General features: G+C 26.6%; 1 protein-coding gene across 1 annotated transcript; it reads left to right on the top strand.

Annotated features, from left to right (window-relative positions):
• The first annotated feature begins 192 nt into the window (after positions 1–192).
• LOC113557415 (general vesicular transport factor p115) lies at positions 193–21,540 on the top strand. Its single transcript, XM_026962923.1, has 14 exons — positions 193–503; positions 689–917; positions 2,562–2,730; positions 4,625–4,721; positions 5,336–5,537; positions 5,600–5,924; positions 6,004–6,158; positions 6,261–6,463; positions 6,533–6,655; positions 9,983–10,093; positions 10,176–10,356; positions 11,570–11,769; positions 11,893–11,997; positions 21,143–21,540. Exons 1-14 carry the CDS (start codon positions 426–428, stop codon positions 21,317–21,319), a joined length of 2,355 nt encoding a protein of 784 aa, XP_026818724.1. The 5' UTR covers positions 193–425; the 3' UTR covers positions 21,320–21,540.
• Positions 21,541–24,467: the final 2,927 nt, after the last annotated feature.

Genomic DNA, 24,467 nt, shown 5'->3' with positions numbered 1-24,467 from the left:
CACCGTTTCTCAAGATAACATTATCATTATTTCGATTTGATAATACAAATTAATTTCATTACTGCTTTACGAGCGGAACATTCATAGCGATGTGAGTAAGTTGAGTTGACAATTTCGTTAGCACGTGGCCGTGATAAGAATTAAGAATCTATTATCTACGCCTTCGTGTCCGTCATCGATATCTGTGTAAATGAAAACAAACTATAATATTAATTTATTACTTATAAATTATAATTATCATAATTATAATATTATTTATGTTTTAATTGTTTAATATATTTTTTCGATTGTTAATTTACCACTGCCTTCCATTGACATCTGTTTGTCCGTTAAATATCGAGTGGAAAAATGTTTTTGTACTGTTTTTTTTCTTTTTTAATTTAACTAACGCCTAAGAGCAATCCTTTATAGGAAATCCTATAAAGATGGAATATTTTAAAAGCGGCTTAAAAACTGTGCTCGGTACACCCGACGTCGAAGACCAACCGTCTGGTGCTGATATTGTATGCTGTTTATAGACTATTATATTTCAATTAATACATACACACACACACACACACATATTACTTGTATATTCTATGCAATTTAAATATTATATATATATAATGTATATAATATTTGTGTGTGGTGTGTTTTTATTTGTTTGCTGTTATTTGCTGTAATTGGCTTCATTTTGCCTTGTCCTTAGGTCGAACGTTTGGTGGATCGAGTTCAACATTCTACGTTGCTAGCAGATAGACGTGATGCATGTAGGGCACTTAAAGCTCTATCACGGAAATACCGCATTGAAGTGGGTGCAAAAGGAATGGATGCCTTGTGTCAAGTGTTGCAGCAAGACCGCGCCGACGCTGAAATAGCTAGCTATGCTTTGGACACATTAAGACTCATTATGCATAATGAGATTTACGAAGAAGAAGGTAAAACACCAAATTTATGTATTAATAGAATGCCACACCCACATGTTATGTTGTTTCTGTTTTAAAATTGTATAACGTACAACATACCAAATTTATATTCAACAGTTCTAATTTAGTGTATTAACTTTTATTTATAAAGTGAATTAACTTATTATCAAACTTAAGAGTAAGAACATTATTATTTATTTTTATTTTCACTTGGGTATTTACGATAAGTATTTTAGTTTAAAGGAGATTTATGAAATTTTTTTAAATTGTAATATTTTACTTATATATTATTTGCTTAAAAATTATAATATCATAAAAGCCCTTGTAAGATTACAGATATTTTCTTACCTCTAAGTTTGATAATAGGTCAATTCATTCCATTATTAAAAGTGAATACATGCAATTGTAATTGCTGAACAGAAATGTACTATGTCGTGTGTTAGTAAGATGAAGACAACACATACGGGTATAGTGTCCACATAAGTATTCAGCTTGTTATATAATTAAAGTGTTATAATTCTTTCTGATTATTTTTACATATTTCGGTTTTGATCACTTGTAGCTCTTGGTAGCTAATTTTTTTCCTGCTTGAACCAAAAATGTTGGTATCCATTAACAGTTATCTAATTAATTCAAAAGTGATGATTGGAATCTTATTTATTTTACATTTTATTATATTTATTGTCAATACATAAATATAATTATTGGTAAGTTACCTATTCAACAGATTTATTATTTAAGTAAATATAATCTATATAATTGGAATCATTAGATAAAACACAGATTGTATTGTATTTGTGTCTTAGATACATCATAATATTTATTTTATGTTATGATATTTAATTCTTTTATTTCTTTATGATTTTATCTTTATTATTTTAATTTTAGAAATTTTTAGTTGTCCTATTTTTTTTTTTTTACTTTTATTACAATCATGACTAATGAGTCTGTTTATTGAAAATTGTCAAATTAGATAATATGCCAGTGAATTATAACCTTAATTAAATTAAAATAGTTTGATAATTATTACCAAATTATTGATGGATTTTAGGATTTATATTGTTTAATTACAGTTAAAGCTACTGTAAATTTAATAATTTGATTTAATTATATTTTCTATTAATTTATTATTATTTTAAAAAAACTAATTTACAACTAAACACTCATAATTGGCCCATATTTTGAGTGACCCATCTATGAGATTTTCTTGGTAATTTTCCGGCCCAATGTGTACATAATCACTGAGTGGGTCACTATTATGAATTTGTTAAATACAACTTGACAATAAATAATTACATAAAAATTATTTATATTTTGTTAAAATTTAAACTTCAAACACTTATAAAAAAATGTTATTGTTTTTCGATTTTTTGAATTCCTGTACTACTAATTTATAAGAAAATTTAAATTACATTTTTGTAATCCATATTAACAACTAATCCTTATTGAGAGTAAGATTGAATCTTGTTCTGCTCAAATATGTGATGTATTTAAAAAAAGAGAGTAAAACTAATCAAGTTAATTACCTAACACTTAGGTAATAACATTTTATTATGATTTCTTATTATCTTATAAAGTTATGAATAAAAAAATTCTATTTTTTTCCTAATTATGTAATAATAATTAACAAAGAAAATCATTTTTGTTTTGTTTTAGAAATTCCTGATGTAACTGCAAAAGATTCACATAAATTGGGTGAACGTTTCACAGAAATATTCATAAAAAAAAAAGAAAATGTTGGTTTGGTCTTGGATTATCTAGAAGAATTTGATTTTCATGTGCGTTGGCCAGCTCTTCAGTTACTCTTATTATTGTTAACAAATAAGTGAGTTAATATAAAAACAAAAGAAATGTAGTGGTTACACCTACATTGAATTTTAAATAAATATATTATAATTATAATTATTACTAGTGACAATATTTTATATTTTTAAATTATTTATGTATGTGTATATTGTAAATATTTTTTTTTTTTAATTTTATTTAGTCAAAAATTAAAATTACGTTATATAAGACTTATTTTTATTAAATAGTTCTTTTAGTTAAAGAAAGAGTGAGAGTCAAGCAATTATTAAATTTAATAACCAATAAATATTAATGATTTAATTAGAAACTATTCAAATCTATTCTTTTAAAATAAATAAATAAAATTTTATTTAACTTTGATTTATATTTAATTCTATTTAGATGAATAAATTTAAATTTTTACTTTTTGTGATGTTAATCCGTGTTTGTAAAAAAAAAAAAATATTTATCAAATATTCTGAAATTGGAATCCTCAAAACATAATAATGTTAATGAAATTATTTAAAATATATAACTAAAAATCTGTTGATGGAACAAGTTATTCCTATCTAAAAAAATTTAATGATCAATATTAATTTAACTAGGTACTTAGTATTTTAATTCCAAGAATTATATGAAAATTCCTGTATATTATACACGGTGATTCTTTTATCATAAAACACTCAATATTAAATATTTCAAAAAGTATTCATGTTTTTGAATACATTTTTTTATATAGTTTCAATTTGTTAAAAAGACTACGTTCTTCTTAAAAAATTATATTTTTAAATATTTTTTATTCTTATATTTTTTTTAAGTTTTTCACTTTTTTGAATGACAACATAGAGTTTAAATTTCATATTCCAAAGCAGAATAATTTTCTGAGTATTTTGATACATAAAAATTGAATTTAGGGTGAGTAGTTTATGAGTTATACATATTTAAAGTTTAGACAAGCAGAGTAGAGTGGTACAGAGTTACCCCGCAAAATGTTTGTCCACTACTCTGCTTGTTTAAACATTAAATATGTATAACTCATAAACTACTCGCCCTAAATTCAATTTTTATGTATCAAAATACTCAGAAAATTATTCTGCTTTGGAAAATGAAATTTAAACTCTATGTAATCATTCAAAAAAGTGAAAAACTTAAAAAAATATAAGGATAAAAAATATTTAAAAATATAATTTTTTAATAAGAACGTAGTCTTTTTAACAAATTGAAACTATATAAAAAAAATGTTTTCAAAAACATGAGTAATTTTTTAAATAATGAATGTTTTATGATAAAAGAATCACTCTGTATATTAATATTTATTTTGATTTGCTTAATAAAATTATCTGATAAAAAAAAGAAAATGTTCTTTTATAGTTTGAAGTATTTATAAGTTCATTTTTATAAAACATATTGTTAAAGTTTTATTTTCTTAATTCAATTTAATAACATCAATTTTTTGATTTTATTATCTGAAATAGGATACTTTTTATAAAAATATTTATGCATTAACATAAAATATTGAAATAATATTTTTTTTAGTGATAAGCATTTATAATAATTAATAACTAATTTGATGATTGGGTTAAATCTTTACAAGAGTTGTTTGTTACCAGCTATTAAATCTATTAATGCTTATTAATAATAATAAAAAAAAAACAAATTTGTTTTAATACATATACATTTTTAAAAACTGATCCCACTTCTGAAAACTATGTCAGTTTTATTAAAAAATACTCATAAGACATATAAATGAATTAAACTAACAAAAAGAATCCTTTGTTAAAAAAAATATCATTTTTATATTTTTCTTAATGTACACACATTTTAATAGTAACTGTTATATCTCAAAAAAAAAAAAACTGTTTAAACTTTTTTAATTATTATATTTTATTATATCATTCTATTAAATTTGTAAAATTAAATCTTGTTAATAATAGGGCTAAGGATGTGCAAGAAATGATTTTGGTTAGCCCAATGGGAGTTTCCAAACTAATTGACATGTTGAGTGACAGCCGGGAAGTAATCCGAAATAATGTGAGTTCTATTGTGTCTACTATATTTATTTTTCATTATAGACCCCTTATTGTTAACAAATAAATAAACAAGTGTTTGGCTAGGTTTTATTTTCGCGAAATTAAATTATGACAAGCTATTTAAACAGTTTAAAACTGGCAATAAACTTTTTATTTGTATAAATTATAAAATAAATAATAATCACTTTGTTTACTAAAAAATAAAAGTGTATTACTAATATTATAAATTAACAGCCTACTAAAAAAATAAAGGTGAAGTTATTAGTAATTCTTTATAAACACAATTTAATGATAATTTACTTTTTTTATGCTTACTTGTTTTTAACATTATTAATGTTTAAGTAAATACAAAAACTATTTCAATATTACAAGATTCAAGGGTACATATAACTATAATCACATAAATAGACTATTCAGGTACACTACTTTTATGGTTCAAATGTGTATCATTATATATTTTTAAGTATCTTTAAGTATGATTTTTTAATAAACAATACTTATGATGTTAAAATAATGTTTTAGATAAATAAAAATGATTATTAATAATTGTATATTTTCAAATTGTAATAATAATTAATTAATACACATGTTATTACTTATAAAAATTTGTTTTAGTCTGTTCTTTTGCTTACATTGTTGACAAAAAGCAACGCAAATATTCAAAAGATATTAGCTTTTGAAAATGCTTTTGATCGATTATTTGATGTTATACAAGAAGAAGGCAATGCAGATGGAGGAATTGTTGTTCAAGATTGTCTGAATTTAATGTTAACTTTATTAAGAAACAACATTTCAACTCAAAATTTCTTCAAAGAAGGCATGTTTTCCAACTACAATTAAAATATTACTTTTTAGTAATTTATAATCTTATTTGTTAAGGTAATTTCATATCGCGAATATTGCCCCTTTTGCAATTGCCTGCTGTTGACGAATGGCCTATCCAGAGAATAAATAATGTGCATTCAGTTCTTCAAATTATACGTACATTAGTATCGCCAACCAACCCAGCTCAAGCTACTTCTTCATGCCAACAAGCCATGTACACATCTGGAATTCTAAAAGCAATATGTGACTTGTTGATTGCCAATGGTGTGCCCCGTAATCCATTAACTGAAGCCATATATACTGTAGCGGAACTTATACGAGGACACAATGATAATCAATTATTTCTTGAATCAGTAAAGTCCTATGAAAGTCCTCCAAAGTATATTCATATAACTGTGCTGATTAATAAATTTCTGATGAATAAAGAAATAAATTCATTATTATGTATTTACTTTTAGGGATATTCTGTTATTACTGTTATGTACAATGTTAAGTGACAAGCAGCCATTTGATATGCGTTGTGCGGTGTTATACGTTTTCCAGTGTTTTTTATACAGAAATGATTTTGGAAAAATGAAAATTGTACAAAAACTATTACCATTGGAAAAAGAAGGTAATATAACAATGTATAATATTTTTCTAGTTGCTACTGTTTTGATTATTTAGTGCTTACTATATTCCCTCTCTCTTTTCTTTATTTGTATGTATTATACAGTAACTGAAACTTGCATCAGCAATCTTCTTTGTCGAGGTTTGTTTAACAAGGAACCGCTGAACAGCTGGTTTTCAGCTGTGGTGCTTTCACATGCTCTTATTGATAATCCAGAGGGTAAGGAAAAGCTGTTGAATGTCAAGTTGTCATCCAGTGATAATGATCCACCTTCATTATTGCAACAGATAGTTAGTTCTATCCAAACAGTATGTATTTTCCATGACTGTAACAGTTACAATATTTTTAAAAGAATAATTAATTGATATTGTTTTTAGAATGATAAAGCACAGTTTAAAATTGGCTATTTAATGTTTTTATCTACTTGGTTTGCTCATTGTTCACTGGCTGTTGAAAGTTTCTTGAAAATTAACACTGGCATACCATATTTTATAACTCAGGTTTGTATTTATTATTTTTTTCTATGTTTGCTACAATAAATTAAATTATTCCTTAAACTCTCTTGTATAGGTATAATAATTCTATTTTAGATTCTTGACAAACAAATGAATATGTAGGTTTTACAATGATAATAGTTTTTTACTTCTATTTATTTTTTTGTGTCTCATTATATTTTAGAATAGTAAAATTCCTTAAATTTTCAATATTAGAGTAGTTTCTAATATAACATAAGATCTGTTGGTACTCTAGAATGTCAAACATATAAAACTTAAAAATACAATACAAAATTTAAATTGGTATATAAAAGTTCAATGTAAAACTATATTAATTTTTTGATATTGTTCAAAGTTCAAATATTAATAAAATTTAAAATTTGATGTTCTAAAACATGAATGACCATCTCTCTTTCCATAATTTTTGTTATTTTGTTATAATTCAAATAAAATGCCTAGGCAATGGCATTTTTAAAATATTTTACAACTCATTTTAGCTATTTAGATATTGATTTAAACTTTAAAGATAATAAAATCATGTTAGATATTAATATTTATCAAAGAAATTATTTAATAATATAATGAATGTTATGTTATTAGAAAAAATTAGTTCGGGGGCTTCGTATTGTTTTTTAATTTGAATGTCATCACACCCATTGAATAGTATTTTCGTCTCGCAAAAAAAATATAATTTTAATTTGTACTCAGTGTAAAATATGATGTAAATATTAAAAATTGTGTTAAAACACGTTATTACCCATTATGTACAATTATATTTTTAATATATCTATATTCTTTCGTGCTGTTTACACAAATCAAAGAAATGTTGCCTGTTCCTATAGACCATATCCCTAAAACACATATTACATTTCTGAAAGTTAAATTTTTTAGTTTAACTTCTTAGATTTGCCTATCTGTTTCATAGATTTAATAATAGAAGGGAACATTTTTGTTGGTAGATTTTATTCGTTTATAAATTTGAAACACATTTTTACGGTGATAATAACAAACATCAATTTGGGGTTTCAACTTCATGTATAGAACCCCGAATTTTTCCATTCGATTCCAAATTGGTTTCATTTTTTCCAACAAATTTGCAACACATTTTTATGGTTCAATTTTAAAATGATGAAAATTTAAGCCGGGTTATACTTCATACTACAATGTGTAGTGAAATGTTGCCATTCTTTGATTGGTCCAACAATGCAGTATGATGTAGTTATACCACTATTTTTACGGTTTCAATAACGATTACCACGAGTTAACCTCGTATACCGCGAAGTAAAATTTATCCAACTTTTCAACGCGTGGTTACTGATTTTAATAGTGATAATAAATGATGACATATTATTAAATTCAAAAAAAGATTGTACCAAGTTTTGATAGCAAGTAAAGACAAAATTCATTCGTGGTATATAGTGGTAATCTATGATGGGATACACAAATATGTGGTTAGAACCAATTACTAGTTTTTTTGGCTGATACCATGTATGTGGTTGCAACCAGCTATGTGGGTGTAATCAGTAAAAAGATTTGCAGTTGGTACCAGTTTACATAGTATTGTAACCAGATATGTGGTTAGATCCTATTACAAGTTTTTTAGTTGATACCATAGATGTGGGTGTAAAATTTTACCGGGCATATAGTTGATAACTGATATCTGGTTGTAACTTGTAACCAGATATGTGGTTGATACCGTATATGTGGTTAGAACCTATAGCTACTTTTGTGGTTGATACCAGTTATGAAAATGGAACTAGGTATGTGGTTGTAAACCAGGTAAATGGTTGATATCTTATATGCGGTTAAAACCTATTACCTGTTTTATTTTTTTTTTTTTTGGTACCAGGATGTGGGTGTAACAATTTACCGAGTTTATAGTATATATCTGGTTGTAACTTGTAAATAGGTTTGTGACTGATACCATGTATATGGTTGGAACCAGTTATAAGGTATGCAGTTGGTACTGGTATTGTAACCAGATATGTGGTTAGAACCTATTACTGGTTTTTTTGGTTGATACCAGGTATGTGGGTGTACAATTTTACCGGGTATATAGTTGATAACTGATATCTGATTGTAACTAGGTTTGTGGGCGATACCATGTATGTGGTTGTAACTAGATATGTGATTGTAACCGGGTATATTGTTGATACATTTTATGTGGTTAAAACCTATTACTAGTTATTGTTACACCAAGTTTGAGCATCCCTGTGCGATCTCACTTCTCAGCCATTGTTGAATCGATTTTAGTGGGAGCACTATGTATCTGAGAATGCTTAGAATCAATCGATTTAGGTCGGGGCTGTGAATTTTTGTTTTTTTTTAAATTTATATTTAAAAATTTTCTAATACAGTTAAGAATGAAAATAAATTTAAAAAAAATATAAATAAAAGTCTCATTTCTTAAAACTTTGATAAATTTGATGCATATAACGGATTATTGTATTTTCAATGCATTATTTTTGAACATTCTACAAAAATACTATTTGCATTTAAATCTATACCCTTATTTATCAATGTTCATTGTCGAATCGAAAAAATAGCGCCTAAAAGTATTTATAATATATTATAATATTAAATTTACACTATGAACGCGTATGTCCTAGTAAGACGGAGGCGATTAGTTTTTGTGGTCGAAAATTTGAGAGGGCTAATATAGAGAGTACGGACAGTCGTGGGAATAACACTAAAAAAATACAACCTTTAACAGACATTTTTTTAAATAAAATACACCTATTTGTTATTGAATTTTTTATAATTTTTAAGTACTAATTAATTTTAAGTATACATGAATACATATAATATTAAAATATACCAGCAACATTTTAATTTTACAGTAATTTAATAATAATACATAATTATATTATTGACGATCAATGATTTCTATTAAACTTAATTTATTACTTTCATTGAATATTTTAATATTTAAAATAACATTATATATTATAGATCAGCGGTTCCCAACCTTTTTAGTTGCGCGGACTACCAATTTTGTAAAAAAATCTTTGAAGCCCGCTATTCACTAATGACTAATAACATACCTATATACGTATATGTATATATAATATTATTAGGTATATAATGAAAATATATAATAGAATTATTTTAAATATATAGATACGTTGGTAATTAGGTATATGGTCCACGACCCAATTTTATTATGGGTTGAGAATCGTTGATATAGATAGCTTAAATCTGAAAAGTCTAATATTTGCCACCTGATTCAGTTTTATTTAATTACACTTTTTTATTTTAATTATAATACTATATGTATGCAGTATGCTATTAATTTCGTGCACTGCATATCACTTATGTCTTACGTATATACAGACAAATCGTTTAGAGAATGAAGAGATCGAAGAAATCGTCAGTGGCCTGAGCACATTCATTATGGGTATATGTCTAGCGTTCAATCCTGATACAGTGGACAATTTTAAAAAAGTAAATCAACAATTGTCTTATACTTTAACGTATTACAATTTTGTGAGACTGATGCCGTTTTGTATTCTTGTTTAATTTCTAGGACAGTCTCAGACATTTGATTACTAAACGGATAGGATTTGAAACGTTCGTGGACAAATTAAACGACGTGTCTAGAAACGAATCGTACACCAGAGCCAGTAAACACCCGCAGCCGACGGCCCAAGACTCTAATAGTCTATTATTGGATTACGAGTTCTGCAAGTTGTTTAAAATGCTCGAAGGTGCGTACCTACATAGGTACTATAAATTATAATAGTAAAATATGTATAACATCTATACATGACCAAAATATGGTACTATATTTAATGATTTTGATTACTTACGGTTTAAAATATATTGTAAACGATGCTCGTGATACTATGATGATAATAGTTCTAGATATATTATTAAATTCTGTGACCATTAATAAATAACTAGTAACTATAACCTAATCAATGTACCATATAATTTATTTAATCGAAATACGTGAATATACAGACTGATTCACTAAGCAAGCTCTAGAATTGTGGATAGGCTGAAAATTTGCAGCCCGGCCAAGTTCAGTTATTCTTGATTCTACATTAGTATATAAATATAGTTATTCATTATATTTTTTTAATCAAATACACTAAACTACACTTTTATACAAACAATAAAAGTATAGAAAATTATAATTTTTAATTTTTATTTTAGAAGTCGATCCCGACCCCAATCCGATTACAAAAATAAGGTCTGTTCCATGCAGGTCTTTAGCATTTCTCACCCCATTTCAGATTCTGAACGATTTATTTCAATATATTATTATCTATTTATACTATGAACCTATTATTATTGTTTTGCTTCATTTATAGAAAAATGTTATTATATTTTGAATTGTTGAAGTTCATATAATATAATAAATATTATATTTTTGTCAACATTTAAATCACCTTACCATAATAATAATATTAAAATAAATAATTTTGATATCAGTATCAAAAAACATATCATAAATTTATGAAATATACTTAACGATATAGGCTGACAAACCATCTCCACTCAAGCTGTTTTTCGTATATAATGATATATCATTGAATTCAAATGTAAATATAATACATTTATTACAGTTACTCGCTATACTTATAGACTATGTTTTAAAATTGTCGAGGTTTCTTTATCTCTTAAGAAATATTCTGCGGTTATATGAAATTATTTTTTTCAAATTCTAAAAATCAGTTTTTGAATATCTGTATTGTTAAAGAAAAGTTTAGGGAATGCGCACGCTTGATGAATCACGCTGTATATTGTGTATCTTTAATCGGTCTTAGAATACAGTTGCTATTCGTTAATATCACGGTTTACGAATTAACTGCGCGGAGAGTTCAGGCCCTGTCTTCGACGAAGACTCTTCGTCATCTTGTATATCGGCCATCAAATCTGTGTAATGTTATCCCACAAACTCGTGTCTATACGCAGGAATGATCATGAGAGCACTAAATACACTTCCCGGACAGGATGATAGTGAAAAATTGGTGACCAATCAAAAACTAATCGAAGAGCTCAATGTCACCGTGGATAGTCTGAAAAATGAACTGTCTGAGAAGACTAACCGGATCGAGGAATTATGCAGGCTAGCTAACGATTTCCGAGACGACACGGATCGTATAAAAACCGAAGTGTGTATGACTTGAAATTGATTTTTATTTTTTTAAACTCAATTTAATCACAAATAAAAATATATCATGGCACGATGCTGAGTCTATAACGTTGTTTGTTAATCTCTGTCTGTTGTGTTTCAGTTGTTTAAACTCCAGGAAAATCATATGTTGCTTATACAAGCGTATCAGCTGAAAGAAAACGAATTGGAATCGTACAGGCGTCTACTAGAAATGCATGGGATTTGGGTAAGTTGATAAATATGTATTAAAAATAATTATATACCCCGTAATGTTTACAGCTGTTTTGAAAAATAAATTTTAAGAAAAATCGTATATCTTTACAAAACGAAATTGAAGTCTCTATTTCTTACTTTTAATTTCTATCTAATTGGTTTAGTAATTATTTAGTAAAAACTCACAAAACCCCACCGTTTTAATTGAGTATAAATTAAGTCTCTGCAATAGTTGAATCAATCGCGTATAATAGTATATACTATGTATACTCTATACAAGGCGATTCATCAAGCATGCTTACCCCCATTTTTTTCATTTAATAATGAATTTATTAGAATTTTGCTTTTTAGAATGTAATGTAAAACCCATTAACTATCTTAGAACTCATAGTATAGCACTATTTATAAATTTCTTGGAACAATTTATTTAAAATTGAAATAATGTACAATATTGTTCAATAATAGTTAAAAATAAATAATTGTTATTTTTACTGCTCTAAAAAATAATTTCTTATTCTAAAGTTTTATAGACAAAGTTTTGCTCATAGTTTAAATTATTTTATTTTGTGTCTTGGTGTCTGTATATATTCTATAATAATAATCCTAATAATACAAAAAATGTAATTAAGATAAGTACGTGTAAGATAACCAAAAAAGTGTATTTTCTAATTTACGCTATCTAAAATTAAAACTATATTTTTTCATCGTTACACGTATACAATGTATACTATAGGTATTTTTAACTGTAAAATAAGCTCCATAAGGAATTAGTTGATAGTTTTTTTCTGTCACAAATGTATGTTTCGACATGCATTTTGATTATAAGAGTGATTGAAGTGAAAAATTAAAAAGAATATTTTTGTTTGTTGACTCACAGATCTTTTTAATAACGTTAAATAGTTAATATATATCGGTAAATATCAAAATAATTACTTGTTTATTATAGATTCAAAGAAGAGCGACGAATGTAATGATTTTACAAAGATATGTGTTTTTTGTGTTTGTATACACGATAACTAGTCGAAAAAAGCTTCGATTTTCAACTTTGAGGGTGGTTTTAGATAGAAATTTAGATCTACTTTATACTTAAGATAGTTACCTTAAAATCTTCTCATGTATTATTAATTATAGAAATATGTAGATTAATTTTAAAATATTACCTAATACCTACTTATATTTATTACATGAACTTATTTACACTGTTGTATGGTATGGTGATATTGACTCAAAAGTTAATAACAATAATATATTATTTCAGTTACTTTAAAAAAACATATCATACCATGAAACATACTTAGTGATGCAGATTGACAAACCGTTTCCGTTTAGAATCGTTTTTCGTATATATTGATATTTAATTCAAATTTAACACACAGATAATACTGACCCACTAGACACTTAATGTACAGCAGAGCGATACTTATTTAAAAAAAAAAAATTAAATTTCAATGGCCCAATGACGCCGTGAGTTACAATAAAATTAAAAATAATATTATTATCATCTACAAAAGAGCAAATAAAACACTACCTCCTAGGCCATTGCCGTGCAGTGCAAAATGGTCATTGGATTTATCAGTTTGAATTTTCTGTAAAATATGCAGGCATGCATAGCCAAATAAGGCTGTCAAAAATCATAAATATTGACATGACAGAAAATGTATAGACCACATAATTTAATATATTATATTATTATATTTATATATAGGATTTAAATATATATGTATATAATTATTTTTGTCCCAAGTATTGGTCGAAGTTTGCATGAGTATAGTAAGTACTAGCTTTTTGTTATTGCCATTTTTTTTATATAAGAATTTTTATTTTAAATAAAAGAAGTGATATGACAGATTGTCCTCATTTATCGTGAAATTTGTGGTGCATTATTTGTCTATAAGTTTATTAGTTATTGATAGAAAAATAAAGTAAAAATTATTCATTTAATACTCAATATTTATTAAGTTTTCGTTAACATTTTTAGGAAAGTATTCTACTTCAAATTTTTGAATTAAAAATTTAGAAAATCATTTAGAAATCAAGTTTATATTGGTAAAAAAAACAAGTGTAAGAAATATAAATTATTTAAAATGTTAGAATTGTAAGTGTCTATCATACATTTTCCGAAATTAAAACTGTGAAAAAGTCAATGTATTTTGACATAACGACGGTTTGCTGTTTAAAAAAAAAATAGCCCTATAGTATTTGAAGAATTGTTTTAGTGGTCCCTTATTATTATACGAATGCATATAAAAATTATAGTCTACTTGTTTGGCGTTTAGGACGATTACTGATTAATTTGTATTGTTTTACCTACTTTTATATAGTTTTGAATAAGCATTATTTTATACAACAACGAAACAGTTTATAATTTTGTGGGACGATTGCAGAAAAACGTCCGACGCAGACGCGGTCATATTATTGATGTATACTGCGTGGTAAAAAAAAAGCTGTTTGATACTATTACACCATTTTTAAATTTATATTTTACCTTTGAAAAATTCGATTTTGAATATCACAATGTGAGAGCGTGCGTTTTCTCTATAATTAAACATGCTATAAATAAAAGGAAATTCTCATATTATGAGATTTACCCACAGTAAATACCGAAGTAGATATTCACGCCTTCTAGTACATAGAATATTATATTATTTTTTCTTGATATTCTATTTTTTTTTTCATTTTATTTATACTACGTGTCTACGTTAAACATTACACTATTTTAGTTCTTTCATATTTGATTTTCCGACTCATTAATCCTTATAGTTGAACATAAAGTTATTCAAAATCTTATAAGTCGAATGATATTTCAATGTATTGAAATACAACAAATATAAATGTCGATAAATTCATGATTTTTACAATTTATAATTTACACAATTATTTGTAGCAAAATTAAATTATTATTTAAAACATTAATTAATAAAGTATCTTTTGAATATTCATTTGTTTATTAAAAGATTTAATTTATAATTAATTTTATATATTTATAGCGATGTTGACGATATGTTAACGATGGCTGCTGGTGCTTAATTATAAGTAACGAGTTATAAAAAAAAATTGTAAACTCTGAAAAAATAAGAACTGTTAAAACTATATATAATATAATTAATGGCAACTTTAATTGAATAATGTTTATGATTTTTAAATAAAATAAAAACTTTAAAATAAATCCGTAGAGTTTGGATTCGTGAATAATTTATTTTATAATAATTATATTAGTCTCTCGGGACGTTTATTAAATCAGTCAAAAAAATGAACAAATATTGAAACTCCGAAATATGCGAATTAAAAATGGAAGTTTCGAATATTAATATTTATATTTATACACTCACACAAAATGAGATCAAAGTAGATTACAATTTATACAAGGCATCCTCTAATTCTTTTCCGCGGGCTACTTACTTTCTCACCGAGTATGTTAAGATTTTACGTGAAAAGTTTTTATTTAAATTTTACCAAATTTATTTATGCGGTTAAACCATTTTTAGGCTAAAGTTGTCGTCATACTATTAGGATATAAATAAATATTCATAATATAGCATCTTGCAACATAAATATAATATATATGCTGGGCGCGTTATTGTTCACTTCACAAAAAGAAACAATATTTGTTTTACCGCGTAATGATAATAATGACGTTTTTTGACAAAATTGATGCTTAAACTATAAACTACCTATGAAATTTGTTCAATCATTTGTACTTCCAAGTAATTAAACAGTCTTGTACCTATACTAATTTGTTTAAGAAACTTTTGACACACGTCTTAATACGTAAAAAACGAGCTTGTACCTGTATGGTTATATGCGGTGATCGAATTTTCAACTGAATGAAATGGGTTTATCTACTATCTAAATGTTAGATAAGTAACATATTTTTTTTAATTTTAAACAGGAGGCTAGTATGTTATACCCGATTGAACCCATGTGTAACATCGAGGAAAGCTGCACTACAGTATTTGTTCTCTTTATCTCTGTAAGATAAGGGAGTATCGAGAGGTGTGCCTGGTTTAGAAATGACTATTACGATTAAAAACTTCCGTTATAACGGAAAATTATCTAATCGAATAATTGTGTTAAAAATATAAGTGAGGAGTATAAAAGTTTTTTTGGAAGGTGTTTGACTACCTACTTTGTATGTTATAATATGACTATATGAGATCGAATTCAGGAGACTTCTGGAAATGCAGAGATGCAATGTTGGACTATGGAGAATTTTGGGTTGTATATGCTGTCATGAGTTTTAAAGGCTATATATAGAAAAAGTATATATATAACAAAGTTTTGCATATAGTTCAGGAATCAATTTCGTTGTAAAAAAACATTAAGATTATTTAACTATACACAATTTTGTGAAGGAAACGTGTTTCTGTTTCGAAAAACAGACAATAACACAATTATGGATACGACTTATATATAATATTATTTAAATGTTACGAATCGCTTATCAACCATAGTCGCGTTATCGACCGATTGTACCTACTATGTAGACCAACTCGTTTGTAGACTTTATAGAAACGATTTTTGTAAAAGATTTATAATATACAAATAATTTATAAACCTGAAAGAAAATTTGTCTTATTGTATTATACCTTAAAGCATTCGGTTATATCTAATGGTTTTACGAGGGGAGAATTTTAACTATTAATCCTGGGCCCCTTCTACTTATAGGAATAACACCATTGTCCGTAAATATTAAAGTTTTCGTGTCTATGTTTTTATAATAATATTATATTATATGCACATATATACTATATTTTACTATATTATGTTATATGTATGATTTAGGCAAGTTATAACGTTTCATACAAACGTAGTATATTTGGAGCTCTCAACATATACCCTTAGGTAGGTACATACACCTAAAATGTATACCTACTTAAATGCCTACAATCCAATTGTTGTAGATATTAATTAATTATTATTTATAAACTGTTGTTGCCAAATAAACACCCCCGCGATATCTTAATATGACAATACTCAGCACGGTAGTATACCTATTATAATTATTTACCTGACCGTGAATTATACAATCACATGTATATATATGTTTATGTGTGTCAATATGCTTATCACTGTACTACTACAGTCTATTGTGTAAATATAAGGTATTGTGCCACAGAAACGTACGTAATTCGGTAAGGTTATGTATATGTGCAAATGAAACCGAGAACATTATTTGAATCTGGGCAAGCTATTCGTTGATACATGAATCTATACTCTTGTATTTACTCCATTTGGTTTCACAATATAAAATGGATGTTATATTAAATGTTGTTATTGTTATTATATGTTAGCTCAAAAATTCACTATTTTAGTGCCACTTTATAGGTTTTATCATTTGTTAAGTAATATATTTAGTCACATAGATACTTATGTATATACTTCATATATACTTATATTCTTAACAAATTTACTCGTTTTTCTGTAAAAATATTAACTTTATTTAATTATGTATGAATAACGATCCTGTTATATAGTGGGATCTTATAAGTAAAAATTAATATTATATATTGACTATAAAAAAAACATTGTAATTTTAACAGTTTTTTGATATTATCGTGAATTTTTGGGTGTGCTAACAGTATTATCTTAAAGAAAAAAAGCCAAATCTCGAATAATAATAATAATATAGACTATGGTGTATAATTAATACATATGGGAATTTACCGAATGTGCTCCAAACTTGTCTATAACTTAAAATTTGTCAATGTGTCTCTGAATATAATATATATAGTTTCCAAAGGATATACCTTCAAACTGAAATTGTAGTACACTCTCCACACTTAGGTATCATAATATACCTATATACTTATTAAATTAATCGTGTCTAAAAAAGAACTGTATATAGTTTCGCTTATTATCAAGCACGAATGTGAAGTATTTTTGATATATAATAATATTTTTCATTTACCTTACCTTATTGATTACATATATTTTTGTCTTTTCAAACTTTTTAATTGTATTACATACGCGTGTAGTAAGATTAATTGGTTATAATTTATTGTATTCTTGATTTTTGGAACACATTGAAATCTACACCAATCAACAAGTTAAATTTGATATTTAAATATAACTTTAAAACGAGGAAAGTAGGTAACCGCTCTGTTGTACAGTAGGTGTCGAATGTATCTCGCATTTCGTCATTAATTATAAGCCTCTGTATAATGCGTGCATTAAATTCAAATTAAATAATAAATCATTACATACGAAAAACGATTCTGAATAAAGATGATCTATCAAACTATATTACTAAGTAGATTTTATGACATTATGATAAAATAATTTTATTGGTATTTATTTAATTTATTTTACTATTAGTTTTAGTTATAAGAGTTATACTGTAGAATGAATTAATTTTTGCTGAAAACATTGTATTTTAAAATTTTACTGTGTGTATAAAATATAATAATATACAATACAATTTTCAAATTCCCAAATATTTTTTATTACTATAAAAAATGTCCTTAGAAACAAAAATTTTGCAAATTCAATATATTCTTGCTCCGCTCAGAATCTAAATATATTTGCTGACAATCTTATAATTTCAATGTAGGATATCCAAAACTCGAAAGTATAAATCAATAGCTTAAAGACATATCATTAATTACTTTTTGGCAAAACTACCGCTTCTATTCGATACACACCATTTTTTTGTTTTATTTTTATCTTTATATTTACACGCGCACATTCACAACCTGTATAAAGCGTATCTAAAGTTTAAGCACATAATATATTAATTATACTTATAATAATATATACTGAATGCTAGATGTATAGTCGTATATTCCTTTAGCGGCTTTAGCTTATGAAAAAACATGAAAACCCAATGGCCCACTCTGTATAATATAATGTCAATTACGGGTGTTTTTTTTTTTATCGATTCAATTAAATTCAATCGGCTTTTCGTTTATTATTATTGTTTTTTTTATTAGTTTCTTGAATAGTACAGGCTTGTGCTCTATAGCTGTATGTAATAGTAAACTATAAGTACTAAAGGTCGATTTTTGTGATATTACTTTTTTGTCAATTTTTGTTTTTCTTTAAAGTATACTATAATCGTTATGCCGAGTCCACATAGTAAAATAGTAAAGAAAAACTCAATTTTTCGATCTTAAACAAAACATTTAAATTGATTTTAAAAACATAAACATTGTTTTGTTTTAATTTTGTTGCCTTTGTATGGTCCCGGCTTAACGTTTCTATAAATTGAATAAAATATTATAGGTTATTATATATTCAAAACAATAAATAGTATTTTTAAATTTTAAATTGTTTTTATTAAAAATCAAGCCTACCTATATTTAAATTAATTCAATTTTATATTATATTTAATAAAGATAATACGTATATATCTATGGTTATATGTATTAATAAGCATACTATTTTTGCGTATTTATATTATTTTATAAACTCCTGCTGAGATTGCAGTACAATGATCATTTTTAAATTAAAATCCATCTTATTTATTAGTATAGTCTACAACCATATGTCCACATTATAAATTATTATAATATGTAGTTAAATAAGTTATTTTGATATACAAATTCCTAATATTATTCTCGTTCTATATTTTTTACGTGATTATCGCGTTATTTTTTACAAAGGTTGCAATACTTCTGAATGTACTCATAATAACAATTTGTTATATGCATCTATTAAATATGCTATGTACAATGTACGTATTGATGTGTAATAGCACAGAAGCCCATGTGTTAGGGTGTTTATTTTTGATATTGCTTTTTTTTAAAAAAAAAAACATGTAAAACTTTTATATCGCTCAGCCTAACGCATGCGTCGTTACATATACTGTATATGATATACATAGATATTTCGTATATGTATTATTGTTATACATGTGTACCTCTCACCCACAGTTATTGAGATATATTTTTGTATTAACAAATAGAGAATTAGACAACAATCTCCCTCGTCAAAAATATTTTAGAATATTATACAATATACATTCCTAATTTCTGGATTTATATATTAATATATTATGCTTTATACACCGCAAGTATTATAAGTAATATTTACTCAACATAATTTAAGCACGTTGCATGCCTGCACACATATACGAGAATATTACCATGTACATAATTTAACAAATTCGTAATTATATAGTCAGCTAAATACAATTATTATTAGTACCAGTGGTACCACGATATATATTTTAATGATTTAATGTAATAATAAACGAACACAATGTATAGTCCGATTGCTTATATTTATTATAAGCAATCGGACTATATTTATTATTAATTATTTGTTTGTTCAGTTTAAAACTATAATAATTTATTTATTTAACTCTGTAAAATTATTATTTAATATGTTAGAAATAATCGTAAATACGAGTTCATGCATTCATCGTCGTCCATTCAGCAGCGACGTTGCGATCAATTTTAATTGAGAAGGGCAATTTCTTCAGTTTTATTGTAGGTTAAATTAATTTAGATATAGGTACCTAATTGTACATTTTATATTTATGTAAAACACTCGACTCAAGAAACGTATAACGTTTGTGTAAACTTTTTATAAAGTAAACAAATTTAATATAATTACATAACTTATGACTCAAACTCAATATATCACCCAGTACGGCAGTACGTACCTATAGGTATATTCATTATTTTTTCATCTTTTGTGTTAAAAAATATTACATAATACATCAATAAATTTAAATTTTTTAAGATAGAATAATGTTTGTTTTATATAAAACTATCACACAATAATCAATTTAAATTAAATTCATTTCGACGTATGCAATATGTCATGCTCAAAACCATGATGTAATTACAGTAATAATATTCGCTTAATGTTGTCATTCTCAAATAAATCAATAACAGATGTTCCAGTAAAATTCGTGGGAAACATGAATATAGTTTTTTGTTTTTTTTTTATAAATAACTGCGTATAAATCATATAAGTATAATCTCGAACAGTTTTTATCGATCACATTTGAATGGATTAATATATTCGATGTCCAATATGTTAGCGGTCGGAATCAATCAACTCTACTGTAATACTGATATAATATTGTAACAATACATATTATTTACTGAACATAGTTCGTAGTCGTTAACATTTTCGAATTTGTTGATGTTTGATCCTATCAGACTTTACAACTTATTAATTTTTTTATTTGTTTGTTTTATTTTCATTAGCAAAACGATAATCCTATCGTCAATCAGCAACAGGAACCAATGGTCAACGCAACGCCGATCGCAGGAGGACTGCCGCCATTTCAACAACAGCAGCAGCAGCAGCAACCGCACGAAGACGGTACAATGGCGCACCAACGGACGCTCGAGGAGTCGTTTAGGAACGACTTGAATGTCTAAAAAGTCAACAGATGCCATTTAAACCTGCCACTGTACTTTACACAAATGTTCCCAGCCCGTTAACGAGTATTATACCTATAAACCATGTATTTGTATTAACGTATTATACTTGTAACGTTGTCGACTACCAAAATCTGTACACGTGACCTTATGTTCGACAAAAAATCTAAAACTTATATGATAAACATCAAACACCACTAATAAAGATTATTTATATGAACGTTTTGCATAGTTTTTTAACAATAAAAAAAAATCGTTGTATTAATTTTTACCTCTGTATCAATATATTAAATAATCTATTAATATTGTTGTTTTTTTTTTTTTTTTGTTGCAACATAATATGAAGAAGAGGAGGTTACCGTTAAACAAAAATGTCCGTTACAATTCGTAGGTTTTTTCTATGTATATTGTTATTATTAAACATTTCCGTCCACGGTCGTCAATTATTATAATATTATACGCTCGCGCTCGCGGACCGTCAATTGAACTTAATTACGCGACCTCTGCGCCGCCGCCGTCCCTACTGACTGTGCGCGTACAACACTTGCGCGAATTGAACTCGGCCAAACAACTGAAATTGGTTTTAGTGTATATTATATTATTCGCAACCGCTGCCCTCCGCCGTCGCCTCATTATGCGAAACGGCTGACATCCGCGTTATCCTGTACATATACCCGCCTCTGTGATTGAATGGATGAGAGAAGCAAAAGAAGCAAAAGCGCCACTCCGCTAAAACGACTAGATGAACCTCTTCAAAAATATCGCTTACACCTCGATTTTTTTTTGATTTTTCGTGAAGCAGCGGTAATTTTTGAATGCATCTGTTACGGAACGTATAAATGAATCGTGATGGTAGACACGACACGTAGAATATAATAATATTATGTGATATTTGATTAAATATTGACAGCGTGCACCTACGCTGCAATAATAAACATCGTATTTTTCTTAAATAAAAAAGTATTTAACAGGTAATAGATGGATACTTACTGCAAATAAGATGTAATGTTCAGTTATATTTAATTGCAGGCAATTTCATTTATAATTTTAAAAATTGCTAATTTAATTGTTATTCACTAAAAACTTTTACAATTAACTTTTTAAAATACGTATAGTGTATGCAATAAGTAATAACATATATAAATTAAAAATAAGCTCAGCATTATTTATATGATAATTCATTAAATGTAGGAAAAAGTATTACTCCAAAAGAAGAGGTACGCGAAAAAAAAACAATACTGAAGAACTTAAAAAAGGGAAGAAGAACGATCAAAAATAATATGACAGACATAACTTGACTATACCTAGTTATTACAATTATTTAAGCGAAAGTTATTAGCGTTTCTACAAGGAAAATTTAAAAAGAGTGAATTGAAACTAATTGTTATTGTTATGGCATCAGTGCATCACGAAGAAAACAGTGGCATATCTAGAGAGGTCAAAATTCGAGATCCTTCCACTAAACTCGGTTAGCAGGGCGGAAAGGAAAGTAAATATGTGTGCTGCAGTAGCGGGTTAGCAGAGCGAGAAAATCACGAAAACCCTTAAGCATTTTTTAAGATTTTATAATGAATTGAACGAAAGACACCTGTGTAATATTAAGTACTTTGGGTGGCCAGAATTTTATGAATTCTGAAACAACCAATTCTAATTTGACCTAAACCATCACTTTACTTTATTTTACCATTTAGCGTTTGGCAATTTGATTATACGCGTACGCAGAATAACCAAAAGACTCAATTTTCTAGTGTTACGTGGGTTCTTATGGAAAATAGATTTGCTATACCTGTTGGTCTATCAGTATAGCCTGTGCAAAGATAATACAATACAACTTATTGATACAATAAATATCGTACATGTTTTTATCGTATAATAACATTAAAAGTCTAAAATAAATAAATTGTATAATAGTAAGAAATTCATTTTTCTGGCTACACTGATAAACCGAACATTTTACCGATTTTCGAGTTCTCATTAAGTGTGCCATCTGGATTCTGTGATGCGTATTCGTTTGTTTTTATTATTTACTTTGCTAATGATTAACAAATTGCAGATAAATATTTATCAACCAAAAAAAAAAATAAAAATATTAAAACTATTTTACCCAAGTTAAATTTGGAGACATTATTATGTAAACGATCAAAACAGTAACAACGCAAGAACTTCTTTAAAATACGACTACATACTACACATAAATTCCTATAACCAGTAACACACCCCAAAAAATCCAGCATAAATAGCCACACTAGCAAATAGCAAGTGAGTATAAAACATCATTTTTTGTATAGTTACCCGAAATGCTAACCGTATTTAAAACTTGTAGAATATTTAACTATTAAATCTTACAGAGTATAATTGTGAAGCTTTTATAATGGTAAACGACGTGGAATAAAGCGCGATGATAGTACTAGTTTTAAGTTTATATACATCTAAACTTAACTTCATGAGCATAAAAATATTAAATATACGATTTGCAGTGTTCTATTGGTAACACACTTTATAACAAATAACAATCTAATCATGGTCAATTATATCATTAGTAGGAATAAACTATAGAACAATGATATACTTACTAAAAGTAAAATATCACAAACTAAAAATAGGTACTCATATATCTCATTTAGAAATTAAAATCTAACTTAATGCTCACGATGATTTAAGCTATAATAACACAAATTTTATTGTTGTAAATTCAAATTTGACATGTTTTACGTTCGTTAAGAGAGAGACAACAAATACATGGATTTAGCGTTCTCTTAAAAGCTTGCAACCATAACGATCTATTAGCTTTGTTGAAGCTCAAGTTTAACTGCAAAATTACTTTAGTACAGATATTGTTGAAGGCTTGACGGATATATAAACCAATGAACCGATAGTATTCTGTTAAAAACTGAAAGAAACATTCTCAATGAGTGATCTTTTATATCGCTATGGTAACGGGTAAAGTGTCTATGCGAAACAGTGTCAACGTACTCGTATCTAATGTTCTTTAAATACTCTTTAATTTGTATAGGTAGAATATTAAAGGAAAAAATCATTTTCTAAATCAGATATGGCTTCTGCACACATTTACTTAACCTAACTATACGTAAACATAAACCTGATTTATCTAACCAGTGTATGCATATTAAAATTGTATAAAAACAGT

Source organism: Rhopalosiphum maidis, chromosome 1 (genome assembly GCF_003676215.2).
Source record: "Rhopalosiphum maidis isolate BTI-1 chromosome 1, ASM367621v3, whole genome shotgun sequence".
Classification (NCBI taxonomy): Eukaryota; Metazoa; Arthropoda; class Insecta; order Hemiptera; family Aphididae; genus Rhopalosiphum; species Rhopalosiphum maidis.
The sequence above is the reverse complement of the archived record's forward strand: the minus strand, read 5'-3'. Positions and strand labels throughout refer to the sequence as shown.

Excerpts from the sequence above, each read along its gene's own strand:
- LOC113557415 (XM_026962923.1), top strand. The coding sequence starts at position 426 with ATGGAATATTTTAAAAGCGGCTTAAAAACTGTGCTCGGTACACCCGAC. Across the intron at positions 5,538-5,599 it reads TCAAAATTTCTTCAAAGAAG|GTAATTTCATATCGCGAATA; the intron begins GCATGTTTTCCA and ends TTATTTGTTAAG. Across the intron at positions 6,656-9,982 it reads TACCATATTTTATAACTCAG|ACAAATCGTTTAGAGAATGA; the intron begins GTTTGTATTTAT and ends ACGTATATACAG.